This window comes from Sparus aurata, chromosome 14, assembly GCF_900880675.1.
Source record: "Sparus aurata chromosome 14, fSpaAur1.1, whole genome shotgun sequence".
Classification (NCBI taxonomy): Eukaryota; Metazoa; Chordata; class Actinopteri; order Spariformes; family Sparidae; genus Sparus; species Sparus aurata.
In genome coordinates, this window is record NC_044200.1 from 14,507,904 (window position 1) to 14,526,581 (window position 18,678).

Here is an 18,678-nt window from a genome sequence, read left to right on the forward strand (position 1 = left end):
GCTACCATATCGTTAGTTTAGGTACAGAAGCAAAAGGGAAAATCGGACATAAGCGGTTGCTGCAGGACAATAAGCATTATGAGAAATAGTCCTCCGTACATACCAGAGCTTCCCATAGGCATCCTCGCTTACACTTTAATCTTCTTCTGTTTCTAACTCTTTATCTTTGTCTCAGTGTTCTTGCTGTCCATTAACATAGTCTTCCTTGCCAACAACATCATCTCTTATCCTCACATTTAATGCCAACCTTGTGCATTTTTGGCTGCAGGGAATAACAGCGTTTTACCGGAGTACCAGTGTACCAGAAAAATCACACGCAAGAGCAGTTCAACACTAAAGGTCCCAAATGTCCAAGAACAGCAGACAGTAAACGCTATTGAAGCAACAGAAGAACTTGTGTACATATTTACAGTGTTGATGAACAAAAGAAGTTGCACAACAATCAGTGTTGTTGCCATCATGCAATAAGCAAAATCTGATCTGATCTGATCTGATTTCAAGTTGCAGTCAGCAGGCCCACACAGAATCTGACGATTTCTTTTCTGGATCACCGCTGAAACTGTGAAAAATAAGAATCGGCAGATTCCATTTGAGTGTAATCGCCTCAAATAATTTTCAAAGACCAGCCGTTGGTATCTTCCTGAGGAGCTGAAGGTGTGCAGCCTGTCGCCTGTAGCTCATTATCTCTCAACTCACTTTGGCTGCTACCTTGAATAACTTTAGCTTTTTGAAGGTATCTAAAATAGAGTTGGGTTTCACGAAGATCTCCTGGTTTATACCTTTAATTTCATTGCTATTAATGCAAAATAATTAGAAATTATTGCATGAACATAAAGTAGGGAATCTGAAATTGACTGGGGGAGAGAATTCTTCATAACAGCAGCTGAGAAGCACATGGATTTTTAGCCCTTTTGCTCATGCTCCATGCCAACCTGTTAACAGTCAAATAAGCTTCAAATCCATTATCAAGCAGCTAGAAGCATTTGGGGCATATAACATACATTTCATCTCTCCTGAGTTAGAGATCGATTGATGCAGTTTTGTTTGTGTGTCAGTTTAAATTTCAATTCTTGGCTTCTTCTACTTCTGACCTTTGGCTCTGTGAAACAAGCAGACTAACAAGGAAAGACAAGTTGACACCTGGTGACTTGATATTTCTGTTTTTAATAGGAAATGTATTCTTTGTTTGAATTATACTCGATTTATTGCGATGATTAGTTCATTTACGCACAGTTCTGTTCAAAAACTGTGCGCCAGTCTTAATTTCTTTATATCTTTCTGTGATTAAGAACTTTTTTTTCTCAGATCATATTATAATCATAATATGTAATTCAATGTTTTGTGCTTGATGAAGGGATGTTTATGAATGCCTCTGAACCCTCTGCAGCTCAAATCCTTTCTCTCCCTCCTTTCCCTCACACCCTTTCCCTCACCCACTCCTCTCTCTATCTCTCACTCTCACCTGTTCCCCTATCACTGCACAGCCAGGAGGGGAGAGAGACAGACCTGGGTCTTATTGATCATAATTTATTGTTATTACAACGAAGGAAGAAAAGTGATGTGACATTGGCATGAAATGTATTTATTTGTTATTTGGCATAAGCCAAATTGGTTTGCCATTTTGTTTCAGTTTTTTCTGGTGATAAAATCAGAGATGTGTGCAGCAATTCAGCAATCTGGAAACAGAGTAGTTTGAAATATATGAATCCCAATTTGGACCCAGTTCTGGTGCGGCCCTGTGAGCTGTAGAGAGGACTCAGAACCAGGGGTTGGTTACCCAAAAGCATCCTCAAGCCACGGCACACATGCACGACTTTGATGCAGTGTGCAGAAATTTATTTCAGAAGTATTATCCTCAGGAGGTTTGGTTACAAAATATTTATATTCCAGTGTTAAGTGGCCTGTTACGACTACGCTGAGTTGGTGCACTACCTCAGAAGGTTGCCTACATATCTTGACCTTGTCAGAAGAAAAGCATCTTCACTCTCTTGTAGAATGTGGCGGACCAAAAGTGCCCCGAAAATAATAATAAAGCATTTAATTACTTAATTACAATTACACAGTATAAAACAGGATGAATTATCTGTTTACAATAAATGTTTGAATCTCTTAATAAGTAGACTAAATTGCAGTAATAAGATGATTACAAAGGAGTATAAAACAAGAACATTAGAGAAATAAGATAATTTTCTTCACTTTTTAAATACATGTATTCCTCTCTCAGATAAGGCACATAAACAAAACAGAAATACTAACAAATACAATAAATATTTTACTCTTTGTTGATAAATTCATGACTTTTTATTCATGACATTTTACTTGCAATACACTCATATCAATTTAACACATTTTAAATTCTATTAAATGTAGTTGAGTGCATTAACATATTTTTAAATGATATCCTCATTGACTCTTTTATGTTGTTTTTGTAAATCCGTTTTTAATTTTAACTATGAATCAATGGATTATATTCCATTAGTACATTCTTTATGAATTCCCATTAAAATATCAAACAATGACTTTCTTAATCATTTAGTCTATTATTCTAGATTTATAAATTAATTAGCAAACAGATGTATTAATGTTTTATTGTCCAGGTAGTAGAATTAATGAAAAGCTTCATTACTATTTCCGTTACACTTGTGGTCCTCCATAGGTAATGTGTATGAAGTTAGCAGCCTTGTAACTTAACATTGGTGCAGAATATCCCGCTGGAAGATGTTATTGGGCAACTGAACCCCAAAGTGTTGTTTCTTGACTACTTCAAGTTAAAATAATTGTACTCGGATGCATTGTGTTTGGTTTGTCGGGTGTTGTGGGCGGGGTTTAACTCTGACTCTCTCCCAATCCTCCAATCGTTGTCTTCCGGCCGCACAGGGAAGATGGTGAAAAAAGTCTGCCCCTGCAACCAGCTTTGTAGTAATTATCTCTTTTTGGTCTTTCCTCCCTCCCTCCATCCTTCCCCTCCTCCTTCATCCTCGCACTCGCCTCTCCCTCGCTTCTTCCTGCTCTCTAACATCCAGTTAGATTAAACTTCGATCTCTCTGCCAGATTTGAGATCAGATCAATTCAGTTATTTCATCTCATGTGAAGTTTCGAGGACTGAAATTGCTGAATTAACCTGCCATCACAGATTCAAACTGACAGTGCATGCACACACATGTTCACACACACACACACACACACACACACCCCCTAACACACCTGAACAGCTGTTCGCCTCTCTGCCCCCTCCTCCCTTTCCTCTTCTCCCTCATCATGGCACGTGGTCTTGACTGCATTGCCCAGAATGCCAAGCTGCTGCAGTCAGTCATGACTCAGCGTCTCCTCATTCTTATTTCCCTCCATTTTATTTAGCATGACATGACAGTTTGTTTTTTTTGTTTTGTTTTGTTTTTTATCAGACCGACGTATGATTAGCTTTACCGGCTTCGTGCATATTATGTCTTTTTTTGTACAATATCATGTATACATATCATGTAAATATCTCATTGCCAGGCTCATTTTGTCAGCATGGCTTTGGGATTCATTTTTCTCCAAATTAAGTATATCAGATCCTTACAATATGAGTATAGTCTGGAGAAATGATAATGCCTCTTAATCCTGTTGTCTTTCTCTGTCCTAAATCATGTGTTCAAACTGTATACTTGTGAAAAAAAAGTATTTTGTCAAAAGTATCTGTAATATTGGGATCCAGATTTGATTAAAGCGAAAGCTTTTATTCTGAAATGCTGTGACAGTATCTGAGACAGCAGAGGGTGTATCAAAGACATGAAGTATTTTGTAATCTTTCCAGCATATACTGATTTATTTTCCTTCGTGGAGAGGCATGAACATGTTTATATTATTTATATTGACTTAAACCGTGGCTAACATGCGATGATAGCACAGCACTTACATGCAGACACCCTGGCCGGTTTGCAGTGTATGCTTCTCTCCTGCAACTTGCTCTGATGAGTTTGTTGTTCAGTGATGGCTTAAAGCAAACTACCAGTTGTTATAGAGCTTAGGTGCCCTCTAATGGTCAGAAAATATACTAAAAGAGAAAATCAGAGGTCCGGTACACTGGGCAGTTTGGCTCAGTCGGAGCATTTTGTGGCTGAATGCTGCTGCTACAGGACGCCTACCATATCACTAACCTGAAGCCGTAAGACTCTTGATAGATCCAAGATCGACAGTATATTCATGTAATATATTCAAAACAAGTTCAGTATTTGTCATATTTGTTGACATTTTCTGTTTGAAAATGTTGCTTAGTTTTTTTTCATGTTCCCGTCTTCCATCATTAAACTAAACACTAAACTAAACAATACAATTCTAAGACCATGTCGACATGCTGACCTGCCCTAAAACTCCCTCCCGACAAGCCTCTGTCACCATGTAACAGCCTTTTTAATGGTCAAAACAGGAAATACATTCCCATCATTCAGATAACAGTTATCATCTTCTAGTTGGAGTGATTCTCACATCCTTTGCCCCTCTCTTTCTCCTCTCTCTCTCAGGGACGAACAGTACCAACGCAGTGAGCGGATCAGGCGGTTTGAGCCAGAGCCAGGGCGGCTCTCAGAGTCTGCCCCCCAGCCTGTCAGCCCCCAACCAGAGGAAAGGCACCTTCACCGACGACCTCCATAAACTAGTGGACAACTGGGCCAGAGACGCCATGAACCTCTCGCAGGTTTACTGCCGTTTTATGATTCATCTGAACTGCAGCAGATGTTGACACACTAAATGTTCATTCAGCGATGACTCACCAGGTCTTCTATTTAGATTACAAGACAAGAAGACAGATCGAGGAAAGAAACTGAACTCTAAATGGTAGTTTCATAAAAGCCAAAGTGGCTGTGAGAGTAAACAAGCTTATGCCAAAACCTACTGGCGTTTCACTGATGAGATGTTTGTCCTGTATCCATTTGGCACTTTGAGTGTATTTACATCGGCCCAAGCATCAGTTAAGAGCTGCGAGGGGAAATTTCAATTTAATTGGATAATCTAATATCTCAAAGTTTAAGGGCAAAGACAGCAAATGTCTGGTCTCTGAGAACATCCCAAAGCAGTTAAAGTTGCAGAGTGTACATTGCTCTGGGCAGCTTTAAAGAAATGTTGTTAAAATGAGTGCATTGAATCCTCCTGTAGTCCCATTTCTCTGTCTTTTATTTTATAGTCCCTGAGGTTAAGAAAACTATTTGTCTCAAGTTTGTTTAACAATGTAATGTAGAGGAGAGTTAACTGAAGTAAATGTTAAACCTTCTTTCAGGGGAAGAGGAGTGCCAAACAGCTGCAGCAGACCCCGGCACAGGGACACAGCTATGAGGTCAGTTTAAATATACATCACATCATTAGCTAGTTTCATTATAATCAAAGAGGCCAACAACCATCCTGTGCTGTAGTAAGATCAACCAGATGTATGTGCCTCAATCAAACGTGTACAAAGATGGACAACACATCTCCACTTCCTTCCACTGTGAGAGTAAGAAGCTCTACTAAACGAGTGCTGCCATTTTGCGCTAGTGACGTCAGGTGGAGCCAAAGCCTGTAGTGTGATTCCGCCCGTATGCTTGAACTTATATCAGTGTGGTGAGAATCACCTTAAATGACAGATCTGTGGGATTTTCAGTTTGGCTCATGTCCCATCTGTTAACAAGGAAAGGGTGGGATGTGTGACCTGTACTGCAGCCATCCACCAGGGGGCAAGTGAGGTGTTTTGGTTTCACTTTTGAGGAGCGGTCGTGTCATCCATCTTTATAAACAGCAGTGATGGAATTGAACTAAGTGTAGCTAAGTATATTTTAGTAGTACTGTAGTAAGGAGAGAAATATTGTATTTATTGCCAGAAGATACATTTTTTACCTAAACTCGAGTTATGTTCATATGGTTGACTTTCGCTTTTACCGAAGTAATATTTTAACACAATGACTTTTACCCGAGTATGACTTTTGGGTGCTTTTTGTGTGTTAACATGAATGAACTTTTCTCTTCTCATTTTAATTATCCTCCTCTCCAGGTCATCCAGTCAGCCAGTCTGGGCAGGAAGTTCTCTGCTCCCAGCCAGCTGTGTACCAGCAGCATCGGAGGCTCAGCCCACCTCCCTTCAAACCCCACCACCGCTACCTCTCTGGCCGTCCGCAAGGGCTCCCTGTGCCACCCCCCTGCCTCCTCCACTCCACCTCAGCCCCAGCCTCCCCAGTTCATCCACTACACCCCCACCGCCGCCTACAGCGCACAATGGTCTGGTCCGGCTCACGGCCTGCCGACTCCACACCAGGCCCCTGCACCGCCCGGGCCTCTACTTGTCAGCACCTCCCAGCCCCTGGGCCCCTACCCCACCACGGTCGGGGCACAGGGCCAGATTCCCGGGCAGGGGCCGCTGCAGGCTTTGCACCTGACCAACGCTCTGCAGAAGTCAGTCAGCAACCCAGGAGGACCCAACCTGAGGACCACGTAGGGCTGGGCGTGAGGGCTGGTTTGAATCCCAGCTCGACTGGACTAGACTGGACTGGACTGCTGTGGAGTGTTACGCGCTTGATCGGCCCGGAGAGGATGGAAGAAGCCGGGGGAGCGTGGAGAGCGAGGAAATGACAGACGCTGACCCTGCTCCAGAGGAGGAGAAGAGAAATCAGGAATGTGATGTCACAGACACAAACGCAGTCACACAATCTCCCTTTCTGCTGTGTTTGACTGTGTTTGCCGTGTGACAGGCAGCCAAATGCTCAAGGATAAAGGACTCGTGTGTGCAATGTTAAGAGGCCAAAGAGGTTTTGACAGGGTGCGGGTCTGGTGTTACTGTTTGTGTGTAAGGTATTGTGTATAGCCGGGTCACTCTTGTTCCATTTCATACATAGTCAGCATCACCCTCTTGAGACCATTTAGGGAGAGATGTTGGATCAGATTGAGTGGGAGGAATGGGATGGCTTCAGCTCTTATGTGTCCACACAGCACCTCCTAATAGCTTGAAATGCTGCAGCCGCTGAAAATATCCCAACTTTTACCTCTCAGACTGAGATTAAAAACATTCTCAAGCTCTCAACAACAATGCAGTTTGTCCTCATTTAATACAGAATGGACATTGGCATTCTATAAAGAGGTGACTGGTGGATTCAGAAGGGAGTTTGGCCATCACATTACAGCCCCGACATCATCACACAACCGAGCAGCGTTTCCGTCAGCAGTTTGCATCGCTTAAATTCGTGCATACAAAAAAAAAGGCTGCAGATAAAAGCTCTGAGAGCAGAATGGAAGTGTTGTCCTCTTCAGTATTCAGAATTTTTCAACCATTAAAAGCACAAAAAAAATCCAAAACAACTCAAAAACGCACATTGAGAATTCGTGCGCCTGGAGCTGAGCTGACCTCCGGCCTGGTTTAGAGTAGGTGTAGCCCAGCACTTGGTGGGGTTTTGAGAGAAATCGTGACCGCTACTCCTCTTGTCACCTTCTGTGTTCTTGTTTGTTTGTCCGCCGCTCAAGCAGACGGAGGAGAGATGGAGGAGAGGAAGTAGGCGACGAGGAAGGAGTGTTAACTAACAGTTCCAACACCTCATCTGTTTCGTTCTGCTTACTCGAGGGGAGCACACCGGCTGCGTGAGTACTGAATGGACACGACAGATGCTTCTGCACCCCAAACACCTCTTCACCATCACGACTCCACCTCTTCCTCCATCCCTCTCTTCGCCTCTCTGTTGCCATTTGAAGCAATAACAGCAGAAATCCTTTTAGAGAAGAAAAAAAAAAAACGCCCAAACATGAGAGAACTCAGCGTGAAAAAGTGGCCTTGTTATCAGAATAATATAGAGTCCCTGTACAGTTTGTGTTTATTTTTTAGAATGTCAGCCATGATGATTCCATTTGTTGTTTTGTTTTGGTATTTGTTTTGTTGGGTTTGCTTTGCTCGCTGCCCCCAGCCAGCAATCTGACACACACACACACACGCAGATACACAAATGCATGAGACATTCATATAAACACACAGATATCTGCATACACAGACTCATGTAAATACATGCACATTGTTGGAGGCGTAGCAGCTGTTTATCAGACATAGATTCACAGACTAATGCCTCAGTTCTGCTCATTAGAGTTCAACTTTGGTGTTGAAACGATTGCAATGTACATTATTGTTGTTAATGATTATTGTTCTATTTAAAAAGAAACAAAAACAAGAACGTGTTCTGTCGATGGACCTGTTATACGCTCACATCGCTGTATGATGTGGAAACACTGTGATTATTGTTGTTTATTCTTAGCAAATGTTGTTGGACAACATTAGTTTTAGGGTGATGTCACAAATTGAGAAAAAAACAAACAAAACAAAAGCAAACAGATTGAGGCTTCGGGGTCCTTTCACTTTCAATTCACTGCTTTCAGCAAATGGATTCTCATCGAAATGTGAAAAATTGAAATTCCCTCTTTTTCAATAACCGTCCTCACATCCAGTTACAGAGGACAAAGATCCGAAACAGATGCCTTACCGACAACTAATCAACTGCAGCTTCAGTTTCTCTTCACAACTGATCGAATTGAAAGTCGAAACTGACCTCCGAGCCCGATTCTAAAGACAAACTGGGGTGAACGGCAGGATAGTTGATATTTAGATAACAAAGTAATGCTAGCTATTTTTTTTCTTAATACAGTACTTATATATCAGACACTTTAAATAGCCCTCCTCTTCCCTTTCTCCCCTGGTTTTGTTAGATGAATGTGAATGTATAAACCAATGGTGTCCATTTTAATGTACTTGAAAAAAAAGTCTGTCTGTTATTTTCATTTTTGCTTCCCCCTGACCCCCCCTATAGAGCCTCCGGTTGAACACTGGAGGTAGTTTAGTGCCTTGCATCCTTCCTGTTGCTTGTTTCGTTTGGGGGGGATGAGGTCTCGGGTTAAAGTAAGCACACTTAACAGCATGTGTGGAGAGCTTTGGGGTGTCAACTTTGAAGTTGGTGGTGACGTTTGTGATCTTGGATCTGGTTCGGATGACGAGTAGTTAAAGGAGATGCAGTAATAATGGCTGATGTTTAGCGGCTGCTTACTGTGTGCGCTACAGCTGGTTTGTGGTTAATTCTCTTTTGAGTGTGTTTTCCACCAAAAAAGCAATGAAAAATCCTAGCTATTAACCGTCTAACTTAGCTCTTTGAATTGACTGTGTTACGCCACCAACATGATGGAAGATGGAGAGAATGTGAGAGTTTATCAGTGCCATTTTTTTTTTCTGGGTTTTAAATTGTAGATACTGGGAGTATTTTTTTCAGTTTTAAGGAGGAAGATGTTGAAGATTGTATTTGAAGCTTGGACCACTCTGTACTTTAGAGGCACTGGCGCAGTCAGCAGAGGACACATTGGTACAGTGAACTATGGTTAGCTTCTTTGATTAGGGCTGGGCAGGATGGCCTCAAAATACTCTAATATTTTTAGGCTATGTCGCAATACATTCAATATATCATTATTTTGAAATCCCCTCAGAAGCACTTCATAAACATGAACAAAACCAAATATCACAATATATCTGACCAAATATGTCGATGGTGCTATTGACAGTATTGTAGGGAAGACTTTTAAGACAACACTTGCGCCATAAAGTCAAAAAAGGAATCTCCTCTCATATCACAAAATAATATTAATATATTGCCCAGCCTTACATTTAATGTTAAACATATCTCTGATGTAATCTATGCCTTTACCAAAACTAATGATGATGCTGTGGCCTCAAGATTAAAAAAACAGAGGCCCCTTCCCTGGTTTTGAGCACAATTGTATTGTTATTCATTAGATAATGAGCGCAGACATTAGCCACAGACAAAACTGTATCTTTGGTGTACAGTATGAGACAAATCTACTTTAAACTTAACATAGATTTGAAATGAAATTGCCACAATTAAGTGGAAAGGCCATCCTCATCCTCAACTAAGCAGACTGACTCCAGAGACACGACCACATGCCCAAATGTACAGTATTTATAGACTTTTAAGCCCTTGAAAACGTATATTAGAATTTAACACTCAGAAACTCAGCTAATGTGCTCTATCCGGACTGTGTGGGTCTGATTAGAATCAGATTTAAACGACAGTGGCCAATAAAACCCACCAACTGTCATGAGATTCTAATTCAAATGTTGCTGAATCCTTAAAAAGAGAGCAGAGAAACAAAAAAATAGAGAAAATGTCTCATTTAAAACCTCCTCTTTAAAAATGTCTGAACTTTGGCATAAAATTGTGTTTTTAATGCAGGAAACCATCAGTCGGAAGAAGAAGCTGATTGAGTGAATACGTTTTCAGGGCCTTTTAAGTGTCAAGAGCGGCATAACAGCCTTCTTGCCCAGTATCATCCAATAAGATTCAGAAAGATGTCGGCTGTAAATGAGCTGTCCGCAAACAGTATGAATATTGTCTGATTCACTCCTTTTCCCACTGTATGTGTCTGAAGCTGAACCAAAAATGTAGAGAAATATTTTAACATCACAGTGCTGGAGGTGGTGTTGGTGGTGGTTCTGGTGATCGTATTGGTAGTGATGATGGTGGTGAAAGTGACGGTGATAGTGGAGTTTAGATTCAAGGCCTTTGACACCCCCTGTCCTCTTTTTTTCTCTTTTCATTTGTCAGTGCAGATGAAACATATCTGGTACAAACTTTAACATTCACTTAACATCGTTTTATTTTTATTTTTCTGTTTTTTGAATGGGAATGGGTGTTCTGGATTTGCATTAAAAAAACAAACATGAAACGGTTACTTTGTAAAGTTTGTACAAAAAAAAAAGCATCGCCTTCGCTTGATTTTCTTTTCTTTTTTTTTTCATTTCACATGAATAATAATGCAACATTTTTACTACTAGGCAAGTTTGGTTGAAGCTGTGAATAATCATTGAGCCACTTTGCTTTAGTCCTGTCGATCTGTTCAAAAGAATTCAAACCTTTAACGATGCCACCAACTCAGTGCCATTCGACTTTTCTGTCAGTGGAGTGGAAACGTGAAAGGAAATCGAGTGTGTTTGACTTGCTTTCACTCACCGAAGCTGGTTTGGTCGCCAGGTGGATTTTCACTTTGCAATAGCTCGAGCCTCAAATGATTTCCACAGAAGACATTTGAAAAATCTTTGCTGTGTCTCTTACATAATTACCATGAAAGGAAACGCCTACTGCAATGCAATATTATTTGAAAGTTTCAGTTTGCTTTCAAGCTCTGAGGTCACCGTTTGCTGGAGGACTCTTTATTTTGTAAGGATCCGTAGTTAAACATCTGTGGGTGCAATTATTGTGAAGTTTTTTGTTTTTTTTTACTCTGACTGTGAAAGGCTTGAGAGTTATCCAATACAGGCGCTCTTATTGTGAAGTTTCCTGAAGTTAAAAGCAGAAAAGTAGGTTTCTTTTTTTCTGGTGACACACAAACAGTGTAGCAATAGTTGGTTTTGAACTCATTCGATTCATATTTTTTCCTGTTCAGGACTTGCCTAACCTTTTTACGCATTTTACTGTAGAAGTGCCCACATGTAAAAGAATTGCCTTTCAGTGCACCGACACACACACACACACACACACACACACACAGATTCATTCAGTGCATCTCCTCGCTGTTTCATGTAGCTCGCTCCTGTGGAATGACGTCGAGTCTCGAGCACAGCAACAGTTCTCTTCTCCAGACTGTTACTGAACACGTCGGTTATGTTTCTGCTCTTTCATTTTTTTAAAATTTTTATTTCTCACTCGTTTTTATCAGCTGTTTTAACGTCTCTAGCGGCACCTAATTTAATTCAGTGGTTTCATTTTTTCTGTATCGAGTTTGACATTGTACAAAGTCGGTTGGATTAAAAAGAAAAAAAACAACAACACATGGATGAATGAATGAGAGAAAAAACTAAACAAAAAAAATATGTGTAGGGAGTCATCGGCAGCCTTTAAAGGTATGTTTTGCACTAAGTATAGAGTGTTCAAGCTTCATATTAAAAAAACGTTGCGCTTTGCGCTACAATACAATGAAATTTGTTACTTTATTTGTAAAAACTTAATAAATAAAAGTTCTTTAAATGAAATGCAGTGACTGGACTTTAATGAAATGAATCTTGGCTGTTTTTGTTTTAATCCTCTCAACACAATATCTTCTTCACAGGCTTCTTCTGGGTCACGATGAAACACAACAGCTTCAAGAAAAGACAGGCAGGTACACAATGACATGGACAAACAGTCACAGATGTTCACAGAGCAGAGTGTTTATAAAGTGTTGCGATCTTGTTTTGTATGTTGGAGATGCTCGGGGATATTTTTCAAGAACTTTCATGATAAAAATTTAACTACATCACATTCAGAAACATTTCTGCATAACAAGTCCCTGTCAGATATTTGAATGGTCTACAAATAAATAATGGAATGATATTAAATGTATCACACTGACAACAGTTTACATCTTGTTAATAAAGAGATGTTATATTGAGGGCTACAACCAACCCTTATTTTCATTATCGATTAATCTTCCAATTATATTCATGATTAGTTGACTAACTGTTTGGGAAACTGTGATGGAGCATTTTTCACAGTTTAGTGTGATTTAGAGTGTCAAGTGGGAGTCTTCAAATTGCTTCTTTTGTCCAACCAACAGTCCAAAACACAGACTTCTTATTTCCTTAATTCCCTGCCTGTTGCAGTACCTGTCCTCTCCACAAGGCCGCAGCACTCATCTGTATCAGCTCCATAACCTGCAGGCTTTACTGAACACCCTAGCCCCCAGCCCTTAAGCCCTCCTTCCTGTTATCCTGTTATCCAGAACATGTTAAATGGCTTCTTGCTTTGGGGCCCATCAGGAAATGGCTGGTGGTGAGGTGTGAATCTGTGTGTATCATCTGTCACCATGGGTACAAAGAAAATAAAGTCAGTCGGCCCAGAGAAAATGAGGCCTGAGGAAGGAAGGGAGGAAGGAAAATGAGAGTTACCGGTGCATTAAAACAATACGTTTACAGCATGCGGTTTTCCTGCTTTGATATGAATACCACACTGCAACAAAAAGAATCGACACCTTTTGGGATTTTATTCTGTTTTTTACTTCAAATGTTACTGATTTGTCTTGAATTCTTTTTACTTTAAAAAAAAAAAAACACCTTGAGGAATTGATTTCAGTCTTGCATTGCTGTAATTAACTCGATTAGACTGAATGACAAAGATGAATTCTGCCTCAAACTGTCACTTCTTGCACCGTGGGGTTTGATTCTCAGCCCTGTGTGACCTCAGGCTGATGCTCAGTTTGCTGCTCATGCGTCTCTGTTCTTTCAGGTCGATTTGAAAGTTAAAACCAGAAGAAGAAAAAAAAAAAGCGCCAGAGGATGGAGATAAAATGTTACAACCATGAGGTGAAAGCTAAACCCACAACTTCACACACTCATAAACTGTTATGAAGGTCTCACACACCCCTCTCTGCACAGATCTCCCACAGCTATCTGGCTTCTTTTACACTCGTGTCGATGCCAAATTAATGCATTTTGATGCTGTAAGTGTACTTTTCTAAGGGTCAGATGCCAAGGGAGAAAAAAAAAGAATTCACCCACCACATGCTGCTACATTTTTTCATGGTGGCTACAACTGATAATATGATGCTTCTTTTAATTCATGAATGGATATGTTGTTTTCTTTCTTTAAATTAGCGGGAAATCACCAACATTTGATTCCTGATTGGCTGAGTGGGGAGTGTAATTCGAAAGTTAGTCGTCCACTTTTTAATCAACTTTAGTAGTACCTGAGGAGAAAATGACATGAACGTGGGAATATAGCAATAATCAAGCAAACGTAGTATTTTGCAAAAATGTAAAATAAACATAATGCTATAAAAAAAATCCCATTTAAGCTCATTTTCTGTGTCCAGTACGTGTCACCTCCAGCTATTCATCATGTTGTCGTGACCAATTAGCACATGAGAGTGGGCTTTTTTTTTTTTTTTTCCCCTACGAAGGGACACTTTGAGAGAAGGAGGGGGAGGGAGGGGAGAGACACGGTGGTGATGACGAGAGGAAAACATGTCAGGGGTCTTCAGATGTCATGTGTGTGGGAGAAGGTACAAATGCACAGGCAGAGAGGACAGACAGCTCTGTGTCACCGTTCATGTAAATTTCACCAGAATAAGCTGAAGAAAGCATTTTTTTCTGTATAATTAGATAGAAAATGTCTCATCCTGACATTTAGAATATTTAAGATAAAGTGGATTGCTGTGGTTAAAACAGACTGACGGACTGCTTTCCATCCACGGAGCCAGAGTGATAATAACACCTGTCATTCGTCTGTGTCAAGCAAGCATTTATTGTTCGAATAACCTTTTCTAACCCGATCTATTCAAACCACACGCGGACCACAGATACCACAGATAAAAAGCATCTCTCCAACTTTATTTCTGACACACGGTGCAACCAGGTCAAAGTTTGGAAACCCTGCACAAAACAGGAAGTGGTCGCAGCTCTTACAGCTTTAATCGGAGCTGAAAAAAAAAATTGTCATACTTTCTCACAAAAAAACCAAACGGAGAAAATAAGATAAATATTAAATGACTTCCTCCTCGGTTTCAGCAGACAGGTAAGACAGACACATACTGAGAAATCGAAGATGTGGTGGGAACATATTGTTCTGAGATCTTTAAAATGTGACAATGAGAAGTGGCTGTTCAACAATGTTACACTTACGTATGTGATAGTGTGAGACTGAGTAATAATGATACTACCATCACATGGCAACACTGTCCACACTGGTGTCAAATATCCAAACTGGTTATTTTTGCAGTGGCAGGACCAGCACGGATCATTCTAATACATATAAACATAGAAATATGCCTATTATATAAGCTCATAGTCCAGCAGACTGAGAGTTTCCATATGGGCCTAATGAGGGACTGTGTGTGTGCGTGTGTGTGTGTGTGTGTGTGTGTGTGTGTTTACCAAACAGAAGTCAGCCTTGCATTTCCCACCCCTGCAAACACACCATCAGGATTTGGTGTTGGGGTAAATGCGTGTCTCTGTCAGTTTGTATACCTGTGGCTTTAAAACGTCTCATCTGATGGCAAAAATCACTTCTCATACTAAAATTGTACCAGTGGTTTTAAAGCCAGTCCCCCCTAAAAGTCATGGGAATAACGATAAATATACGAAGGATCTGTTTGACTTTCAGCGTCAAAACGCCTTTAAAACAAATGTTGGGTTTGGATTTTCCTCACCTTGACACAACACATTCACTTTTTCTCTCCCTGCTTGTGCTACTGTACTCATTTACTCATTAAATTACACATTAATATATAACTTGATTTCCAGCTCCCTTCAGCTGCCCTTGAATGAAACATTTAACCTTTAACAGCAGCTGGACGAGTCGGGCGTGATCCATGATGCTAATGAAGTGGAACACTCATGCTGACTTGTGATCTGCGTAAATACAGGTTAGTACTGACTTTGTTCAGACTGTCAGACTGTCCGATCATGTTGGGTAATAAGGCCCCTATAAGATGCTATTTAACATTAATAAGACTAAATGTTAATGAGAGACGAATAAACATGTTTATTGTTTGATATAGGACATCTAAGAACACTTATAATGAACTTGTCAACAGCTTATTGACGCTTAAGAATGTATAAAAAGCCTTATGAGCTAGTTGTAATCGTTAAGCATTAAAAAAACACACTTATTGACTTCAACTTAACTCATCTATTATGTCATACACACCATTATGCATTTATTGGCGGTTAATCTAGTCCTACTTGAGTAAAAGTAATGATATTATGTTAAAATTGTATTTCAGTGTCTGATATTAAAAATACTAAAGTAAATTAAAGTTAGTTTCTGTCAATAAATGTGTCAAAAGTACAAGAAAAAGTAAATTATATACACATTTATGTATGTATAGCTGCAGGTCTACGGATTATTATGTTATTTTTATATTGTTTTTAAAATGTGCTTCTTTGCCTCTGATGCAGCATAAAATCTGAAAACTAAATCATATAAATGTAGTGGATTTATAAGACCCTTTATTTACTAAGTTTACTAACACTTCTCACAAGGATGTTAATATACTGTAAAGCCTTTTATTTTGAAAGTATTTGTTTAAAATGGCGACAGATTATTTCGATTTGGCGCTCACTTTGTTTCAACACGAAACACGGAAAAGACAAGATAATCACCTGAATGTTTGCGGTGTCAGATTAATCCCATCCTTCCCGCTCGCAGTAGCGATGATGTTGCAACCTGGCCGTGTTTGGTGTAATCATGTAGCTGTGTAAGCAGAGGCTGCAGGTTGGTGCTGGGCGATGTGGGCTCCTGAGTGGAGCCATTACAGGTTCCTGCTGCTGTTTCCTTTTGGCCGGAGAGCAGCTTTTCTCCCGCGTCTGTTTACACAGCCCAGATTAACCTGGCACCGAGCTTTAAATGGTGCACTGGTTTGACTGCGGTTAGAGTGTGTGTGGATTTGTGTCTGTGAATGTGTGTTTTTAGTACGTTTTTGGTAAAAGCTCACATCCACCTGTGATTTAAGTGCTTTAACCCGACCCCACCTGATCTTGACCTTGCGTGCGTTTGTTTGTGTCACCCTAATGTGAGTTTGTGTGTGTTTTAAATAGACAGGAGGAGATGGAGTGTAGCTGAACACAAACAAACACTGCGTGTCTCGAGGTCACGTCGTCCTACTAAGGTGCCCTCGAGCAAGGCACTGCACCTTTACCTGCTCTCCCAGTGGAAAAAGATGCAAGTCGGAGAATCAGACGCTTCCATGTCTTCGATATAAATCTGCTGTGGAACAGACAGAAACTGTAATTATCTCCTCTTTCTGACTGAGGGAACTTGTTTTTTTTTTTGTTTTTTTTACAACTTTCACCATAGCAACGGTGACCGGGAAGAGAAACCCTTACCGCGTGAGCTCATCTGAAACTGACGTTTTCGGAGGATGAGAGGTGTGTGTGTGTGGGAGAGCAAATGAAAAGTAAAACCATGGAGAAAAGAGCAGCTCGTACTTATGATAAAGAAACCACACAAGATTTATTTTTATTGACCTCGAACACCCCCGTTTGCTTATCTAATGATATCGCACAGAAAAAGAAATATGATTATATAATGTTGTGAATATCACCGTGCGCAGGCTTGTACACTTGCACAGTGTGCTTTGTGGTCTTTTGAACATCCAGCTTCCTTGTTAAACTTCAAAGCGTTGCTGTAAAATTGCAAATTGCCGGCTATAAACCATAAAAGACAGAGGTTGTGAAAGAGAAACAGAAGAGCAGTGTCGTCTTTGCCACTAGACTGTAGAAATAAACGAGCGTCAGAATTCAAATGAACGGGACTAACTTTGAATTATTTGCTGTTGCCATGACAGAAGAGCGGACTTGATCCAAAGACTACAATCCCAACGATCTGGATAATATTAAAGGTGCAATACGTACAAATTATTGTTGAAAATATCACATATGACGTCTTTGTATTGTGTTCCAATGCTAACCAGCTAGCCCGTTAGGGTTTAAAGCTCTTGTGCTAGCGGCATAAACACCAACACCTCCGCTATCTTCTGCGATCCCAGTCTGGATCACTAGCTGCGCGGCTAACTGAGCTAACTAGCTATCGGCAGCTACAGTTGGAGGTTACTCTGGTGATTTGCTGCCCCCTGTTCGTTGTAAGTTTGAATTTTGCACTTTTAGAGAATCTCAAAGATAAACGTTGTTTTAGTCGCAAGCTATCGCTGAATACATTACCAGAAAAATGATGATGCAGTGTTCAGTTCAGTGTTTCCTGGTATCGAGTTACACATTTTCCATATATGTTAAATTTTTTTTTAACAGTATGGAAATAAACAAAACACTGACGAGGAAGAAAAGCAAGGCAGAGAGTATCAGTCACAATAACCACAGTCATGGATAAATGAAATACAAATGTGTTTACATTCTTTTCTTTTATTAAATAAAAAGATACAAAACTCAGTTCCATCATAGATAAGGAGATTTTAACAAGATTTCATCGAACACATCTCCTCTATCAACCACAGAGACATAAGTATCTCTGTTTATATGACAGTAAGTGATTAGTGAACTCTGAGGCAAGATGTGTTTTTCCAGGACACAATCTGGCCTTGACCAGTAGACTCTGCTGTTATAAACCTGTTCCTTATTACAGTAGGAGGGCTGCTGCACTATCAGTAACAGGAGTATGGTTGCATATTCTTGCGGTCTCTGCAGACTGACGGGTTGCAGCTTGTCTGATGTGACACAGTGCGCTCTGTGTGGTTAATGCAGCGATCTGTACATTAGATTCTGTGCAGTGAATGCAAGCTGGCTCTCGAACTGAAAACACACACACACACACACTCGCCCATAAAACCACACATAGAAGCCTGTGTAGCTGCTGAGTAGCCTTCTCTGCCGGCAGTAAAAAGCACTCAGTGTAATGTCCAGTGTTTGTGAGTGGGCTGCTGTTGTGAATTATTTCACTATGAATTAAACATGATGAGAGTCCAATCTGCTGACAACAAAGGACTCGCGATTGTTTTCAAGCTGCTGACGAAGCTGCTTCAAGTGTGCAATAAAACGTCACGTTCAGGCCGGAGTTTGAATCAGGGAGGAGAATCTTTCTTTCTGTCTTTGGTGCAATTCTTGAAATGACCGCTATGGTTGCATTTTGGAACCCGAGCTTGGAATGTTAGCCCACCTGAGGAAGGCTGGATGACCAAAGCACTGCATCTAATAATGCTGATGAATAGCTC

At 40.4% G+C, this 18,678-nt stretch overlaps 1 protein-coding gene across 5 annotated transcripts in view; it reads left to right on the forward strand.

Moving 5' to 3' along the window:
* wnk1b (WNK lysine deficient protein kinase 1b) overlaps positions 1 to 12,010 on the forward strand; it is a 98,304-nt gene extending 86,294 nt beyond the window's left edge. For all 5 annotated transcript variants that reach the window (XM_030440375.1, XM_030440376.1, XM_030440377.1 and 2 more), the window contains 4 exons: positions 2,878 to 2,919; positions 4,503 to 4,675; positions 5,255 to 5,311; positions 6,002 to 12,010. In XM_030440375.1, coding sequence (XP_030296235.1) covers positions 2,878 to 2,919; positions 4,503 to 4,675; positions 5,255 to 5,311; positions 6,002 to 6,442 — 713 coding nt within the window. In that variant the 3' untranslated portion in view covers positions 6,443 to 12,010. The remainder of the gene's footprint in view (positions 1 to 2,877; positions 2,920 to 4,502; positions 4,676 to 5,254; positions 5,312 to 6,001) is intronic.
* The last annotated feature ends 6,668 nt before the right edge of the window (positions 12,011 to 18,678 follow it).